A 19,594-nucleotide genomic window follows, 5' to 3' on the forward strand; every position below is an offset into this window, starting at 1 on the left:
GTTGTGACCTCTTGGGCGAGATTGTAACATATTTTTACCACCTTTATTTTGTTTCTGAACGAGTTAACGTCATCTGATCACATGTAAGTCAAGTGTTGGTGTATTTTACTCCTAATCCACAGAAAGATCTGGAAATGTGTTTCCAGTGGTTCACAAAGAGACTTAGTTGGATTCACTAAAATTCCTTCATTATTAACTTTTTTACACACTTATAGTCTTACTTTTAAACCTTCGAGTCACAGGATAATTAGAATTGCTCTAGGAGCTGAATATCACCACTCAATTTCATATCCTTCAGGATACAAATGCATCCCGAGAGGTAGAAGATATACGTATATCAGAAACAGCAGAAGTCTTAGGCGTACATCAGCTTTACGTCTGTTCCGGCTGTGTCCCATTAACTTTGAAACAACTTCTTCGCCAAATATTTTTCCAGGAAGAAAATAATGAACTGGCGCTACCATAGGACTAGAAGAGCGCTTCCATCTGTGTTTACCAGAACTTTTCTTTAAAGAAATGACAGACCAAAAAATAAAATTGACATGAACTTCCCCCCAAAATTAGAAAGGAAAATAAGATTTAACAATGATTCTTCTCCAGTTCGCGAGAAATGAGGTTTTTCAGATCACAAAAGAGGCGAAGAAACAAGGAATAACAAACAAAACAAAACGTAAAGAACGCTGCCTCTAGGAAGCCGCGTGATTGGCTCCCGTTTGGACATGACGAGATAAACAGAAAGGCCAAATCTCTACCTTATCACAAAGAGTAATAACACTTATTATTTTTGTTTGCTTTACTGGCTAAGTGGTGGATGTGGGACAAAAATAAATGCTCATGTACAATCACAGGCACAAATTAACTACGGTACTCTGCCAAACCTGTCGTGATAGCACACTGAAACCAGTGAGAAGAAGCAACACGCACAAGAAGAAGAAGAAGAAGAAGGAGGAGGAGGAGGAGGAGAAAGAAGAAGAAGGAAAGGGGGAGGAAGAATGTGAGGACGAAGGCAGGTGAGGAAATGTAGGTGGGGAAAGGTGAGGAAGACTCAGTGAAGTAGGAGACTAATGCATAAGGGAGGGAAAGAAATAGAGAAGAAGAAACGGGGGAGGAGAAGAGGTACACTGAAAAGATCCAGAAATCACCTTGCAATAACAGATTAACCCTGGTTATGGTCATGTGTAATACTCTATATATATATTTCACGACTTGGTTTTTTTTTTAAAAACAGCATGAGGAAATTGAAATTTATCTGACGTCATCATTTAACTGTCATATCTGAACTTTCAGGAAGAGATTTCGCTTAATCATATTGCAAACTTGTAAAGACTGTTAGCCTAGGAGTGAGAAAAGGGGGCGGGGGGTTGGAGAGATCAATCCAATATTGCAGTGGCGATATGCGATTCTTTCGGAAAAATAAGAAATCAAAAGATATGGTTCGAAGTCGACGGCGTATTGGGCGGGTGACATGACTTCGAGAGAGAGGCACGCCATGTCAACAGCTAGAACGACCATCTTTTTTTTTTTCTGGAAAGAGGTGGGGAGGAGGGAAGGGGAGGGGTGGAGAGAGAGCAAGGGTTCATGGAGGAAAGGTATGAGGTTGGGAGGAAGGAAGGGTATAGGCCTAGATAGGGTTTGTGGGGAGTGGAATGGAGGGATTTGGGGGGAGGGGGAGGGGAACCGCGAGTGAGGCTAAGCTTTGTACACCCCTGGGGACTACTCGCTTTTTTGGGGGGAGGCTAAAACCTACACTATTATGGTATAGGCTATGGGGCCACGTACGTGGAGCAAGAGTAGGTGCCTCGACTCCTCACTGATACCACTTTTGTCTCTTATGTAAGATTACCGACAGAAGATGAAGAAGAAGAATAATAACAAGCTGCCCTGAACGGTATTATTAGCTGCATTCGATTGGTGCTTTCGTGGCGCCGCCGGTTCAAAAGAAGACGCCTGGCTGAGCAGTCTCGCGGTGGCCTGTGCTTTTAATAATGCTTGGATTCAACGTTCCCTTTTTTTTTTTTTTTAACCTTAATTACTCTCTAATGACCAGGTGAAGGGGGGAGAGAGAGACCGAGGGATCAGGAGCGGCTCGAGGGACTTAATCTTCTCCCGCCCCAAAATGGAGTTACAGCAGAAACGCTTCGCGTACAAATAATCAGTGGAATTATTCCTAATGTACACTTTCTACAGAAAGAGAGAGACAGAGAGTCATCTAGTGTACTCTTTGATTCTAGAGTGAAAATTTTGATTCTAATTTTTATATATTTTTTTTTTCCTTCGAGTATACGTAGCATGGATTGAATTACCATATAAATTACAGCTAACATAAGGATGAGAGAGAAGCAGGTTGATTGATTTTTTTAACTATTTACAAGTGACAAATATCTGGCCAACTCATCCATTTTTTTAAAGTCTGAAGTGACGTTGCCTATGTTATTTCTCTTCCGGATTGCTTGAATGGACGACCTCGCGTGACCTGTGACCTCGTGTGACCTTTGAAATAGCCAGATTGTTGATTTTATATACCTCACGCGAATATATCACGCTGGATAATCTCATTTGCGACAGACAAATTTGGAATGAAGAGAATTTCACTTTCAAAGAAAACGTACCTGATGTTATCTTTTCAAAGAAAACGTATTTGATCTTTTTTTTTTTATCTTTTTACGTCTTTTAGCATATGTGGGATACAGATAAGTGGTCTAATTAATTGAATAATTCCAATTTCATTTAGTTGTTTAGGAGAAACGACTAGAAATGGGCGAATTAGAACGAATTCCTCAGTCACACAAACGAGTAGCTCTCTCTTATCTCGTTGACATTCAAAAGGCTTCGTCGCTTTTCGTAATCTTCTTCTTTCCCCGCCTTCTTGGATACGACACACCACCAGGAGCCAGAAATTCGCGCGCTTTTTTTTTCTCATCATCGTCCTTTATACCATGTACAAGAACAATCAATCTCCTTGTTTTTTTTTAATGTAATCTACTCATGTACAGTCAAAGAACTCCATTGTACAGCAAACATGTTCTAGACAAACTACATATTGTAATGAATAAAGTGTGTACATATTTTTAAGTTCATGATATACATTAAATACACGATGAAATATACACCAAACCACTTGGACGCTTATCTATAGGTTTACCTTCACTGAAACCACCCTATAACAAAGAAATTGGCTAAAAGGTACGACTGTTTGTTCCCACTCTCTTTCTTGTTTATTAATTTTTCTTCTTCTATCATTTAAAGTTTCATATCTTGGATGGAAAATGTTCAAAATATTGCAGATTGAACGACTCCCCTCGTCTTCAGCCACCGGAAACACAAAGAGATCACGCAACAGCAGATTTCTGTGATGGCGAAGACTCGTAGATTTGCTGATTTTCAATCAATTTTTTTCTCACTTTATATACTCATTTCATACAGATTTTTTTTTTCTTACACTTTCTTATAGGGGGAAAAGTTTCTGAACTGTAATAAATATATTTACAGTGATTTCTGCTTTAAAACTCCAAGTAGTGACTGTAATATACTGAAAAAAGTGGTGTTTCATGGGGTCACTCCCCAAAAAATTACTTCCTCTAATATCTATGAACTGAAATAAAAAAGTAATTTGGTTTTGCAATCTGATGTATTTTCAAGTTATGGGAATCACCTCTACTTTTAAATTTTGCTTCTGAATCACTTGCATTTTCCACATTTTATTCCTCAGTAGATATCTGCACTGGATACGCATAAAATGTGAACCAAAAAATCTCAATAAAAAAACAAGAGAGACTATGAAAGCTTCACTCCCATTGTCCTAATGTAACTAAGAACTAATCACTAGCGTTTAATACTCTTAGCATCTCGTCCTAGGAATTGTGGGGGAACTGAGTGCAGTGCTGGATGCCACCGTTATCACACTGTAAACAGGAGCCTCGTACCTCATCTCTATGTATCACACGAGGTACTCGACTCTCTCTCTCCTCGCTGATGAATCAATTAAGCTAGAGAAAGCTGGAGAAAGTGACTGGCTTGTCAACCAGTCACTTTGACAACCACTTTCGTTTATCCCAATCACGCAGAAAATTTTGCAGTAGTGTTCTCTGAACAGGTGAAGTACTTAGTTCTAAATGTTCCTCTTTTGTTTTTTTCTCCTACAATTTTTTTTTTTTTTAGGTTTTGTTTTTTATGTTTTGGACTTTATGCAATCAGCTCAAGTGTTCACTTGTCCCCAGGAATGATCACCCCCTCGTCCTCAGGATCGTCTGTGAGGAAGGCGTCCTGCGAGACGGGTGCTCTGTTCTTTGTGCGTGCGATGGTCCAGTTCTGCTGCCCCAGGAGCTCGTCCACACGTGCCTGGAAGGTGCGGTACCACTGGACATAGTCGCGATGGAGGCGTGAGAGGCAGTAGGCAATGTCAACAACGCGGTCTGTTTTCCTGAGGCGCCATTCAAGCTCGTAGCTGAAGCGGCCTTCAGAGAGCTTTTCCAGTTCACGTGTAAGAGCTCGTCGGGTGGGGTGGTCAGAGCCCTTGATGCTTGGGTGGTGTGAGCGCAGGACAACGTGGTGGTCATTCCAGAGAGGGGCCCAAGTGCGAACAGCTGCCAGCATTCCACGCATTTCGTGGTCAGAGGAATCTTGGTGGCTCTGATACTCAATGGGGATGTTCTCGTAGAAGTAAGACCAGCGGGTGATGTTCTTGTCAGTCTTCCAGACACAGAATCCTCCGACATGGTTGCCTGAGGCTGTGGTGGCAACATAGACCAGCTTGTGAGAGAGAGGATGGCGAGTGCTAGTGGTCGTTGAGGTTGTTGTGGTAGTAGTGGTGTTTGGTGCTACTGTGCTTGAACTGGTAGACACATTGCTGGTCTTGACAGTGGGTTCCTTGTCACCAGTCTCAGAAGCCTGGGACACAGTTGCAGAGGACGGGGATGCAGACACTGCTGCGGCAGTGGAAGCAGCAGGAGTAACAGATGTTGCATTGCTATCATGGTGGGGAGCTTCTGTAGTGTTGGTAGAGGTTGTAGTGTTGTCTACAGTGGCCTGTGGTGTGGATGGACTGGCGTCCACAGCCTTCAGAGCCACTTGTGCCACTGATGCTGGAGCTTCTGAGGTTCCTGCAGTGTCCTCTGTTGTGGTGTTTTCCTCTGCTTCCTTCTTCTCCTCGTCCAGACCAGCAGCCTTTTCAGAATTGCCTTCCTCGTGGTCATTGTCATCGCCATCTGTGTTGTTCTCTTTCTTTCTCGTGGCATTGGTGTCCTCCATCACAGCCAGTGTGACAGCTGACTCGTGGAGAGTGACGATATTGCCTGTGTTATTGTTGTTGCTGTTAGCACTAGCATGATGGCTGCTGCTGCTGCTGTTGCTGCTGCTGCTGCTACTTTTGCTGCTGCTGCTGCCGCTGCTGGCTTTGCTGCTGTTGGACTTGAGAGGCTGGGACTTGGTGACGTTGTTGTGCTCCGCGGTGTAGTTCTCACGCGTGAGGGCCGCGCTCTGAAGGATGCTGACTACGTCGACATGTCCGAGCTTGCCGTGTTCTATCACGTGGTGGTCGCCGTTATGCTGGTGGAGGGAGTGGTTGCGGATGGGCACTGGCTGGAACACCACGAGCGTGCGGTCGCTGACCTGGGCCAGCCGCAGCGACAAGTAGGGCACCACGGCCAGGGCCACGAGCAACAGGGTGCCCAGGAGGACGCGGACGACCCATACTCCGGCGCCCGCCCTCCCACGCTCCTCTCCTACGACGGTGTAGAGAACGTATTTCTTCTCTTTGCCACCAACCACCTTCTCCTCCATCTGGAAAGACCAGAGAAATGGAAGTCAGTTAACTGGGTAAAGAAAGCCATTGGTAAATTTGGTAATGGGATAAACAATCTGTATATAAGCAAGTACACTAATATGCATAATTTTATAATCAATGTCTATTTATGTCTGAATAGCTCAAGGGCTTGTAAAACATCTTGTTCCTCTTGTAAAGTATTTAAAGTGTCATTTGTAATTAGAATTAGGAACTGGGATCTGTGAGAGACAAGAAACTTTAACCAAAACCTGAAATGAAGCAAAAAAGGTTCTTGGGTGGACAACCTATCCAAAAATATAGAGACAGAGAACAGAAAATAGAATTCTTTGTGATATATAGAAAAATGGCTCTGATAAACAGAACTATTCGATGACATGTACGTATATATGTGCACACATCACTAAGGTATTACTATAAAATGTACATACACATAAACACACACTCGCACACATACAGGGAAAGTGAAAGGTTTAAACTTAAACACACATCTCAAAGCTGGAAGCACGCTTTGGTGAATTTCCACCAGAGTATTCTTTCTGAACATAGTCGATGTTCCTTTGTTCATGCTCTCCTACAATAAAACAACATTTGAGCATCACAAGAAAGTCTAGGTAATGTTCTATTTGTTAATGTAAGGGGCAAAAGCACTTGTAGTTCCATGTAGGCTAAAGAAAGTTGTTTGTAAACACCTCCTTTGCCTACTACTAGACTGTTGAAGATTCTGCTCAGACACTGAAATGCAGAAAGTGTCAAGCTTATGAAATCAAGTGTAGATAGATTAGTATAGGTAGTAATTTTCTGAGAATGGGATATTATTCTACTTTCAGGTGTAAATCTTAAGAGGGAAGGGGACAGAGAATTTGAGTCACACTTCACACAGATTTGAAATTAGGTGAAACTGAACAATATATATATATATATATATATATATATATATATATATATATATATATATATATATATGATATGTGTGTGTGTGTGTGTGTGTGGGTGTGCGTGTGTATATATGTATATATATCATATATACATATATATACATACATACATACATACATATATACACGTGTGTGTGTGTGTTAGTTTTGTCAATATCGAATCCACTTTATATACCTCGGGTGTAACTTACACCCAAAGGGAATTAAATTAAATACAAATGCAGAAGTGACTCTGTACTCGTCCCTTCAGACTTCTGTCAGGTCTATTCCCATAGGAATGTTGTTCTCAACGAGGAACGTCATAAACAGCTGTTGTTTGGACAGGCTGCCATTTCCAGAAAGGAGCAAACGTCTGCAATCAACGCATTATCTCTTAATTAGCGTATTTTCTCAAAGGGAACGAAGCTGTTGCTGCCGACAGCGAGGTTTTGTTTTTTTTCTATGCAGAGGAGAAAGGTATGCTTGCAATTCTCATCAGTTTGAGTTAGGTCACGTTTTTTTCGTTCTTATTTTGATGAGAACCATTTCTTTGGTTCGGTTTTATTGTTCTTCTTCTTCTTCTTCTTCTTCTTCTTCTTCTTCTTCTTCTTCTTCTTCTTCTTCTTCTTCTTCTTCTTTTTATGTCTTTATGAAACCAATAACTTGATCTACGTGTTGGTGGTGTCTTAGTGGCGGCCCTCTTCATCTTCTTCTTCTTGGAACCGATACTATGATGTTGCGGCTCCCATTTTTTTCTACATTCTCCATCTAAAAACCGATAATCCTGGATCTGATAACGACACAATATACCATTGTTATCATTCTTATTGATATTATTAGGTCTTTTTTATCGAAAGAAAACCAAGAGATAAACTAACCAACTCTAGACCCAACGACTACTACAGCGGGGATGAACAACCAACTCTAGACCTAGTGATAAACTAACCAACTCTAGACCTAGTGACTTCAGAAGATTAAAAAAAAATAGCCTCGGAGAGAGAGAGAGAGAGAGAGAGAGAGAGAGAGAGAGAGAGAGAGAGAGAGAGAGAGAGAGCAGCTAGCTCTTAAAGACATGGTAATCCATTCACTAACTTTCTCGCCCAACGTAAACAAGATGGAGGAGATGATGAGAGTTTCATCAGGGCAGCTGGCGGTGAGAATTTACTCATCTTTCCTCATATTTTCCCACCAGAAAAAAAAAGGAAATTCTAAACTGATCAGATGCTTTCAGGCCTCGTTATGATCCATTGCCAGTTAGACCTGACTGATGGGGTTCAGACATGTTTGATTCGGCTTTTAAACTCATTCTGAGACAGAAATACTTTTGTGGTTTCTGTTTAAGTAAATCTAATAGCAATTTCGTTATTATTATTATTATTATTATTATTATTATTATTATTATTATTCAGAAGATAAACACCTATTCCAGTGATTCTCAAACTGGGTCTCAGACAGTGCCTAGGGGTGCCGCAGATTGTCATGAATTTTGTCTTGGCCAGATCATCTCAATGAACATTTGTAAAAAAAAAATTTTGCAGAAGTCTTCATATAATTATCACCAGTGTGTCTACTCTAACAATGTTTATCTAATTCTTCTGATATGCTCTTTGTTTGTACAGATAAATTTCTGCATGTGCAATTGTGCTGATTTTGGTTTGAGTATAGATAATAATTTGTTCCATTAAATAAAGAAGTTAATTCATGCGATATGGTGGATGGTGAAAGGGAGCCCTGCAGTAATGATTACATTAGTTAGGGTGCCATCACTAAAGAAACATTGAGAACCACTGACCTATTCATATAGAAAAAATCTAAAGGGGCCATAACTTGGAATTCAAGCTTCCAAAGAAACATGACGTTCAGTTTGAAAGAAGCAACAGAAGATAATGGGAAATACAGAAAGAAGAGATCAGTAAGTAATAAAGAAAAAAAATAAATGAACAAATTAATAAATAAACAGATAAAAACGTAAGTATATCACAAAAAGCAAGAAGAATGAAAGCTTAAAGTTTGTAATGTAGGACACGAAGTTACAAAGAACCATTTTGCCAAGCAAGACTAGAGCTATTTCTAGAGAGAGAGAGAGAGAGAGAGAGAGAGGAGAGAGAGAGAGAGAGAGAGAGAGAGAGAAACTCCCGGCGATAAAAAAAAACCAGCCCAGACACATCCGATCAAGGACACAGCAGAGGGGCGTGTTATACACCAAGGTCACGAAACGGATCTGTCCCGTTTGCAAACAGGGAGCTCAGTGGCTAATGGCTACCCTCACTTCCCTATTCAGAGGAATATAACCCCTCGCGCCCTTCGATAAAAGAGCCGCTACACCTCCTGACGAAGGAGACGATCGTTGTTACAGTTCCGACGATAAGCAATAGCTAGTTGCTATGCAACAAGGCACAAACCCCGCGGATGTATGTACGTATGTGTGTTTGTGTCTCTACAGAGAGCAACACCTATCCCCGACGACGGCGCGCATGCGCCGTCGGTACTCCCTCAAGGGAGCCTTGACCGAACGTGATTCCGTAAGAATCACTCAATATTATCGTTATCTCTCCTTATTTCTTTCTTCCACCCTTTCGTGGGAAGGGATAGACGTCGAGAGGGGTTAAGGGATAAATAGGAATAGGAAAAAACGAGTGGACGGTCATATATATACCAATCTATCTGCAGACGGGGCGTCTGGGATAATCAATACGGGGTCCCGGGACAACGGGAGAGAGAGAGAGAGAGGAAGCAGAGCTTTGAGAGAGAGAGAGAGAGAGAGAGAGAGAGAGAGAGAGGGAGACAAGGGAGGTGGGATGGAGGAAAACTAAGAAGAAATGTGAATAGGGAAGAGAGAGAGAGAGAGAGAGAAGAGAGAGAAGAGAGAGAGAGAGAGAGAGAGAGAGAGAGAGAGAGAGAGAGGCCGACGGGGGAGGGAGACAGGGAGAGAGATGGGAATTAGGAGAAAAACTGAGAAGAAATATGAATATAAAGAGAGAGAGAGAGAGAGATCAAAGAGAGAGATTTAATGACAAATAAAAATAATATTTTAATCTTGAGAGACTTAAAAGACGGTTTCCATATTTTTTTTTCCATGCTCCTTCCAGGAACCTGGAATAACAACTCTGGAATTCGGTCACGCTGTGCGCATGCGCGCTCGTGTTATGCTTGGTTCGAGACGTTCGCCTCTCAGGGTGATTGATGAAGATCAGTTTCCAGGTGATTAAACTGATTTTCTCTCTCTCTCTCTCTCTCTCTCTCTCTCTCTCTCTCTCTCTCTCTCTCTCTCTCAATCCCAAATATTATATATATATATATATATATACATATATATATATATATATATATATATATATATATATATATATATATATATATATATATATTGTCGTTAATCTATGTCTTATGCAGAGACATAATACCTTTCTTTCTCTCTCTCTCTCTCTCTCTCTCTCCTCTCTCTCTCTCTCTCTCTCTCTCTCTCTCTCTCTCTCAGTTAAATATATATACATACTAAGTCTATGGCAATCTATCTCTTAGGCAGACGTAATACCCTTTCTCTCTCTCTCTCTCTCTCTCTCTCTCTCTCTCTCTCTCTCTCCTGGCGCCATGCTGCCTCCCCTATATTTAGACTTATGGAAGCGCCAGGAATCTTTCGTCCCACGCATGCAGGAACTCCCCAGCTCTAAAGAATCGCCGTTCGATTGATCCCCGCAGGATTCTGGTGCGGAGGGACCCTTGGAAAAATATGCCGAGATATCCTATTATATCCTATCATATCCTATCACTCAGGTTCCTTCTCCTCCTCAGTGTGGTCTGCTGTTACTTTTGCCTGACACTCAAGGGATGTTTTCTGTGAAAGAAAACTGCTGTGCCGGCTTTGTCTGTCCGTCCGCACTTTTTCTGTCCGCCCTCAGATATTAAAAACTACAGAGGCTAGAGGGCTGGGGTGAACATGTTTATCATCCACCCTCCAATCTTCAAAACATACCAAATTGCAGCCCTCTGGCCCGCGTTATAATTTTATTTAAGGTTAAAGTTAGCCATAATCGTGCCTGGCAACGATATGGGACAATACCACCACCGAGCCGTGGTTGAAGTTTCATATGAGCCATGGTTCGGCTAATATACCGAGACCACCGAAAGATAGATCTGTTTTCGGTGGCCTTGATTATACGCTGTAGCAGCTGTACAGAAAACTCGATTGCGCCGAAGAAACTTCGGCGCATTTTTTACTTAACCTGATTTCAGGTTAAATTTATACTAATAAGTATTTATTCAGGCGCTTAAAAGCATTTAAATGTTTTTTTAAATAGCTGAAATGAAGGAAATTTTGTAAAATATAAAAATATAAGACTTACCAATTATAGCACTAATCGAATCGAGCCTAAATGTATAAAACCAGACGCATAAACATTCACTGTGGAGCCAAAAATAAGCATATCAGTAATTCCAAAAGTAAGAAGAAGAAGAAGAAGAAGAAGAAGAAGAAGAAGAAGAAGAAGAACAAGATGATGATAATACGAAGGAAAGAAGAGAAAGAGACGGCAAAAAGCCAGCAGCACTCGGCACAATTCTCCTTGACACGAAGCTTAAGGTTGCGCTCATATTGGTCGATAGCTTCGCAGCGGTTAAAAGCTCAGCCAACCCTCATGGCTGGGTGCTACCGGTCACTTAAGAATGAGACCGCCACCGCTCGTTTTAGCCGAATTATATTATCACGAGAGAAGTTGAGCCCGGATTGGGGGACGGCAAGTCTAAACGTGGGGGTTTAAGAGTTTTTTCATGCTTAGTTGCAAAGAATCCACACAGGAAAATATATATTTTACTTCTTAAAAGCCTAGTGCGTTATCGATGTATGCCTAGCTAAAATTCTGTTGATAGTCTTCGTATATTTAGTTTATATGTTCATTAAATATAGACATAATGATAATATTAATAATAATTGATTAAATATGATCAATTGGTAAGTTTTTACGTTACGGAAGAACCATGACAAATCATGCCAGGAGAACGAACATCTTAAATTTCACCGTCATGCGTCTAGCACTTTTTTTTCCGAAAGAGCTTCTCGTCTCTTTCGCCTTTTAAAACAGAGAGAGAGAGAGAGAGAGAGAGAGAGAGAGAGAGAGAGAGAGAGAGAGAGTTAAAATTACCCATAATGACAAGGCTACAAGAAAAGGAATGAGGATTAAATGACAGACGGCAAAAGCATCAAAGGTCTGAAAGAGGCGACGCCTCCATCACAGACATCTTGAGACGGGTGAGATGAATGGGGTTCATATAAAGCGTCTGGTTGCCGTTTTCCGAGAAGAGGAACGCTTTGGGCGTTACGTACGGGTGTTATTACGAAGTTTTTCAGCTGCCTTACATAACGAGCACAGGTAATTTGCGCTCGTCTGGAAGAGAGCTCGCTTCCACCGACGATAAATGAGTTTTTCTTTATCAAAAAAGGGTCACAAACTCATTATTGGTCTAGAGCTAACACGCTCCGGTTAGCGTGAAGACGAGTGAAGACCGGCTTATGCAATAATTGCAAGCATTCCCTAACTCTATCCATTGGCTTTCAGGCCACTCTGTGCCCCATAGCCGTTTGCACTAGCCACCCCCTGGTTACAGAGATTCTACAGAACCCAGGGATGCAAGGTTCATCTGTGCAGAAGCAAGGTATAGGCCTACTTGTGTTTTGCTGAGTTTTACAGATGGTAAAACTAGATCACTGTCTGTAACCACTTTCCTGTTTGAATGAACTTTTTGGAACTTAACCTCTTAATCTGTTTGTCACCTTAATGTAACAAATATTGGAAATACAGAACCTTTACAAACCTAATCTCTTTGTAACCATTACGTAACAGTAAATGGAATGACAGATTACTGAGGAAGCAATTCAGAAATCGCGCCATCCGCGGAGACAGGATTATGGGTAGACAGTGAATTGCAAAACACCTTTCCCTTCCTTACAATTAGACTTAGACTGACAAGACGGGTCGTTTGCTAGACTGATGACGGCAATTTCAGACTTAAGAGGAAGTTAGACTGCTATTAATCTTCAGAGTCTCAAGTGGAAGAAGCTACGGTACAGCAGACTAAAAGTGAATATGGTTTCTGGCAAAAGAATCGTTAATATATTTAGCTCTTTTAACATCTAATTCAGTGAGGAGACCGAATAAGATTTGGCTACCCAAAGAAGGCTTAGTCCTATTATTATTATTATTATTATTATTATCATTATTATTATTATTATTATTATTATTCAGAAGATGGTCAATATACATAAGGAATAAGCCCACATACAGGGGCCATTGACTTGAAATTCAAGCTTCCAAAGAATGTGGTGTTCATTTGAAAGAAGTAACATGATAACAGGATATACAGAAAGAAGAGATAAGTTATTAGAAACGAAAAGATAAATAAAACTGGAAAATTAATAAATGTACCGATAAACATGTAAAGTAAACTGTTCAAATACAAGAAGAATTGTTTTAATGGGATATGAAGCCAAGCAAAGCATGAAGTAACCCCACTTATAAAAGAGGGTTTAAGTGACTCAGTAAATCACAGGGACAGGAGGAGAATGTCATCTGTGTAAATTGCTCAGCCTGATGAAATCACCGGCTAAAATAATATCTGTAAAACTTAGAGAGAGATGGCGACAACAGGAGTAGAATTCAATCCATAAATCCCCCCCCCCAAAAAAAAAACTCAAAATAAGTCCTGTCTTTGCGAAAACTGATTTCACACCTGTTCACTGTTTATACAATTTATAGCTAACCGCAAAACCTGCTCTAGACCGACAGTTAGATGGATGTAAAATGATCAACACTTAAAACGACAAAATCGCTTTACGACCATCGGTTGAAATCGCCCAAAGTCGAAGGGATAAGAAGGATTAGGAGGCCGACATAAAAAGACGGTCGAGATGCGCCTGCGCAGCGAAGACTGAGGACGAACCTCCTTCCGTTTTTTATTTTGACAAATCCTCTCGTTCGTTTTTATTTTTTTCTTTATCCTTTAAGTGTTTTCTTGCTTTCGCTTAAAGAAAGTGGTCTTGGAGCGATTTATCTAGCTGTTCTTTGTTTTTATTCTCGCCTAAGAGGCGATGAATCACTTTAGTTTTGTTTGAGATTTTAGCTGAGACAAGATGGCGCCTTTTGCGGAGTACCGCAAGGTGTCTCTCTGGAACCATCATTAAAAAAAAAAACTTTAAATAATTCTTCTCATACGCTTAAGTGGTATCCACGAAGTGATTACCACTTAATAAAGTGGACATTGCCACTTAAATAAATGCATTGAAACACTTAAAAATTAAATTAAAATTAAAAAATAATCAAGACCAGTTTTGAAAGATTTTTGACAGATATTTTTCCAAGCCGTCGACGGTAAGACATACAGACCGTCCATTCAGACGGCAAAGCGAGCAGTCATTATCGTAATGTCATTATAATCACCAGCGTCCATATCATTATACTCATCATATTCCTCCTAGCGGATACCCACTATGAAATTGAATGAATTTCCTGTTTCAGATATCGTTTGATAATGAAGATTTCGTTTCATATAACGTTTCATTATATCATCATTATTACTATTGTAGATATCTATAATGATAGCATAGTTATTCCTGTTTTAAGTTGTTTGTAAACAAACATGATTTAATACTTCCAGATAAGCAATTTCATTATTATCATTATTATCATTTTAATAATTATCATAGTGTATACCAACAATGACATTATACTCAAAGATATCATTGTACTCAATGTTTGTTCGCTAATGGAAAATTTACAGCAACCATTAGGTATATTTTGAAACAGGATCAAGCGCAGGCTATAATGACTTGTTATAATGAAGCTGTCGACAGGAAGGAATTTCTCTGGCACCTCCTCATTATCATTGGAATCATCATCATCATCATTATTATCATCATCATTTGCGTTTGTTTAATCATTTCCCACTTTGTTGGAAATGATTAAACAAACGGTGTCATTACTAGAACAAACTTTTGGCCCTCTCTCTCTCTCTCTCTCTCTCTCTCTCTCTCTCTTCTCTCTCTATGGACTCTTCTCTTTCTCTCTAACTCAGCTACTCTCTCTTCTTCTGGGGCTATCTCTCTCTCTCTCTCTCTCTCTCAAACTTGGGAAAATCTCCCTCGCTCTCTTTCTCAAGGTTGGGAATATCTTCAGTTTTTCTTCCTTCTTCTTCTTCTCTCTCTTCCCATGCAAGTGACTACTGTTTTGCAATAAAATCAATGACTACCCTTTTAGAGTCGCAGTAATCTTGTAAACAGTGCTTCGAAGAGAGAGAGAGAGAGAGAGAGAGAGAGAGAGAGAGAGAGAGAGAGAGAGAGAGAGAGAGAGAGAGAATGAATAAAAGGATGATAGGGAGAGTGGTAATGCATTTGGCAAATGGGAGAAGGGAAGAAGATGGAGAAATAAGATAAATAACGGAAGGTGTGAAGGAAGATAAGATAGGTATTGAACGTTGCTTCTTTTGATAAGTTTAGATGAATAGGGAGATAATATAAATTAAATTTCTAAAAAAAGGAAACTTTCATTTTTATAAGTTTATATTATTCTTTTAATAACCAAAGTTTCCTAGAGAAATAAATAACGGAGTGATTGCTGACAAATTAATTGACTGCTAAATCGTGTATGAACACTTGTGCTGAAAACCTCATAGTATAACATATATATATATATATATATATATATATATATATATATATATATATATATACATATATATATATATATATGTATATATATATATATATATATGTATATATATATATATATATATATATATATATATATATATATATATATAATATATATATATATATATATATATATATATATATATTATATGTGTGTGTGTGTTCCTTTCGCGCATGCGCACAAATGTAAAACGCTGCAAACTAAACATCGCAGAAAGAATGAACTTAAAAAAATGATTGGTACAGAAACTCTTTTTTCATTCAAAGGCGGAGGCGTTGTTTTGGCCGCATTCCAGATTCCGAATTCCTTGTCGAACGAAAATTCCTGTGTGTTTTTGGAATGGGAATTCCCGTCATAGGATCCAGCTCTATCATAAACAAATTTTTGTGGGAAAAGTAGCCAAATGCTACTTCCAATACTCTATAGAGAGAGAGAGAGAGAGAGAGAGAGAGAGAGAGAGAGAGAGAGAGAGAGAGAGAGAGAGAATAAGTCTCGTTAGAAAAAGCAAAGTCCACCAACTCTTTAGAGAGAGAGAGAGAGAGAGCCTCGTTACAAAAAGCAAAGGCCACCAACGCTTTAGAGAGAGAGAGAGAGAGAGAGAGAGAGAGAGAGAGAGAGAGAGAGAGAGAGAATAACTCTCGTTATAAAATAAGCAAAGGACACCAACGCTTTAGAGAGAGAGAGAGAGAGAGAGGGAGAGAGAGAAAGAGAGAGAGAGAGAGAGAATAAGTCTCGTTTCATAAAGCAAAGGACACCAAGGCTTTAGAGAGAGATAGAGAGAAGATGAAAACTATCCTTATCAATCACGTCTTCAATCTAGAATTCAGAAGTGAGAGCGAAAATTCCAAACACACAAACAAACACACACACACACACAAACAGGCACAAACGCACTTCTTTATCACCACTGAAGAAACCCACCGAAATAAAAGCGTGATAAAGGAAGCCAAGAGACAGAATCAGGATGGAAAGGGAATCAAGAACAAAGGAAATAAAAAAGAATCACGAAAATGAGATTCTCATTTTTACGACTGACGGAAGACCTCTAGATCTTACGATCATTGGCACAAAGGAGAGAGAGAGAGAAAGAGAGGAACTTTATGTTCTATTTTAGTATTCATGCATCTTCTTCTTCTTCTTCTTCTTCTTCTTCTTCTTCTTCTGTTCCTTTGAAAGTTGCTTCTCCCGTCGTTTTATTCCTTTCGTTTATTGTTATTTATTTTGCTCCAAGATCTATATATCTTGTACGTGAGAATTTCACGTCTGAGACAAATTTAGATCTGATTTTTTTTAACCTGATATTCAGACTTCTTTGTCTGCTTACTTTGTGTATTTCCTCTCTCTCTCTCTCTCTCTCTCTCTCTCTCTCTCTCTCTCTCTCTCTATCATTTATCTTTTTATCTTTTTTCCTTTAATGTCATTTTAATATCTTACTCTTTTTCATGCTACGCCAGACTTCCTTGTCTTCCCACTTTATGTACTTTCTCTCTCTCTCTCTCTCTCTCTCTCTCTCTTTAAATCTGCCTGCTTTTTTATAGCTGATATTTATCTCCTAATTCATTTATCCTTTACCCCAAACATCATTTTATCATCTTACTCTTATCATGTTACGTTACACCTCCTCATCTGCCCACTTTCTCTCTCTCTCTCTCTTTCTCTCTCTCTCTCTCTCCTTTTCATTCATCCTTTCCCCCCATAACGTCATTTTATTATCTCACTCTTCCCGTTTTACATCAGACATCCTCGTCTACCCACTTTGTGCACCTTTCTCTCTCTCTCTCTCTCTCTCTCTCTCTCTCTCTCTCTCTCTCTCTCTCTCTCTCTCAGGGAACGCCGCCGGTTAATTATCTAGTAATATTATACGACCTATTTTTTTCCTCCGTCCGCTCTTCAGCGCCCGAGGGCACAGACTGCTGTTGTTAGGGCGACTCAGTCTTCGCTATTCCTATTTCTACGAAGCAGAAAAAACAGCGGGAATGATTTAGACATTTGGAGGTGGGTCTAACACGGAGAGTTCTAGCAAGGACTTCAGAAAGACGCCGTAATGAGCTACAGAAATGACGCAGACAGCTGGAGAAATGACGCAGAAAGACTGAGGAACGACGCAGAAAGTTGGAGGAATGAAGCAGAAAGACGCAGGGAGACGTGAGCGGCTGCAGAAATGACGCAGACAGCTGGAGAAATGACGCAGAAAGACGGAGGAACGACGCAGAAAGGTGGAGGAATGAAGTAGAAAGACGTAGGGAGACGTGAGGACCTACAGAAATGACGCAGACAGCCGGAGAGATGACGCAGAAAGAGGACGAATGACGCAGAACGCTGGGGAAATGAAGCAAAACGACGGAGGAATGACGCAGCAAGCTGGGGTGATGACGAAAGCTGGAGAAATAACGCAGAAAAGCGAAGGAACGACGCAGAAAGCTGAGGGAAATAAAGCAGAAAGACGGTGGAACGACGCAGAAAGCTGGAGAGATGAAGCAGAAAGTCGGAGGAACGACTCAGACATACATAGGCCTAACGAGGAAAGCTACAGAACAGACGCAGAAAGCTTAAGAAATGGAGCAGAAAGCTGGAAAAAAGTCAGAGCAAGGTGAAAAGACGACGCAGAAAGCTAGAAGAATGACGTAAGATGGAGAAACGAAGTGGAAAGACGCAGGAATGACGCGTAAAGATGAAGAAACGGCGTAGAAAGATAGAAGGCCGCGCAATAAGTTGAAGAACCGAGAAAGGAAAAAGAAAGCTGAGAAAGCGACAAAGAAAGCTGGAGAAATGACGCAGAAAGCTGGAGTGACGACGCAAGAAGCTTAAAGGATGCGTCGTCTTCCGGAACATACTGATATGACGTGTCACGAAAACTGCGCAAAACCATGAATAAATAAAGAGAAAAACATGCCCTAATGAGAGAGAGAGAGAGAGAGAGAGAGAGAGAGAGAGAGAGAGAGCTTAAGGGATGTACCGTGTTTTGTAGCATACTGAAAAGACGTGTCATGGAAATTGCGCAAAATCACGAATAAAAAAAATAAAGAAAAACATGCATGCTGGATAGAGAGAGAGAGAGAGCGAGAGCGAGAGCGAGAGCGAGAGAGAGAAAGAGAGAGAGAGACGACGCAAGAAGCTGCAGGGATATGTCGTCTTTTGTTCAAAAATATTGAAATGACGTGTCATGGAAACTGAGCAAAACCATGAATAAAAAATGAAAAATAATATGTTGTACAGAGAGAGAGAGAGAGAGAGAGAGAGAGAGAGAGAGAGAGAGGCGTATTAAAGCGAGAAAACTATGTGGAAGAAAAATGATGCTAGCGTGTTTCCCCACGACTAGACAGGACGCGCCTTGAGTTACTATCGCTGTCGTAACAAGGAAGAAGAAAAAAAAAAACAGGAAGGAATGAGGGATCCAGGAAGAATCTAGGAAGGATCCAGGAAGCATAATCCTGGCCCAGAAGGATGGGATAAAGAGATCCCCCCATTACAAATAGGATATCAAAAGGAATCATTTCCACGTTCTATATTTTACCATGTCTTTTCATTGTGACGTGAAATTGTGTTGCTCATCTCCATCCGTAATTTATCACTAAAGTCTTGCAGACATTAGCATAATGATAAGCAGGAAATAAGAAAGGTTATTTTTTTTTTTTTTTTTTTTAGCGGAGTTCATTATCGTCAAGATAAAATTGTGGCCTTTCATTTTTTATTAAGACCGTCGGGTCTTATTTGAGATAGAAGACTTGGGGTAAGGTTCGCGTTTTGCTTCGTATTTTAAATGGAAGAAGAATATTTTATATATATATACATTCATATATATATATATATATATATATATATATATATATATATATATATATAAGTAAGGCAGATTCTGCAGATAGGGATTATGATTCACTCAAGCCGTGTCGCAGATATCACAGGGTGCAGAGGGCCTTGGGAGAGAGAGGGGCGGTGGTGGGGGTGGCTACGGGTGTTTTGTGGCTGTGTTTGAGAGAGAGAGAGAGAGAGAGAGAGAGAGAGAGAGAGAGAGAGAGAGAGAGAGAGAGCACACCACATTATGGTCATGCTTGGCTGGCTCCATTGCAGTCTTTTTGCCGTTTATGCTATAAATGCGCATTGGCTGGAAGCTGTCAGTTGTTGCAGTTGTTACCTTGTATACATATGCATATACATATATGTATATACATATATATATATATATATATATATATATA

At 40.2% G+C, this 19,594-nt stretch overlaps 1 protein-coding gene across 4 annotated transcripts in view; it reads right to left on the reverse strand.

Moving 5' to 3' along the window:
• Positions 1-2,251: 2,251 nt before the first annotated feature.
• The window catches only part of LOC136852811 (uncharacterized), a 191,611-nt gene continuing 174,268 nt past the window's right edge, over positions 2,252-19,594 (reverse strand). For all 4 annotated transcript variants that reach the window (XM_067127901.1, XM_067127817.1, XM_067127997.1 and 1 more), the window contains one exon: positions 2,252-5,778. In XM_067127901.1, coding sequence (XP_066984002.1) covers positions 4,204-5,778 — 1,575 coding nt within the window. In that variant the 3' untranslated portion in view covers positions 2,252-4,203. The remainder of the gene's footprint in view (positions 5,779-19,594) is intronic.

Source organism: Macrobrachium rosenbergii, chromosome 1 (genome assembly GCF_040412425.1).
Source record: "Macrobrachium rosenbergii isolate ZJJX-2024 chromosome 1, ASM4041242v1, whole genome shotgun sequence".
Classification (NCBI taxonomy): Eukaryota; Metazoa; Arthropoda; class Malacostraca; order Decapoda; family Palaemonidae; genus Macrobrachium; species Macrobrachium rosenbergii.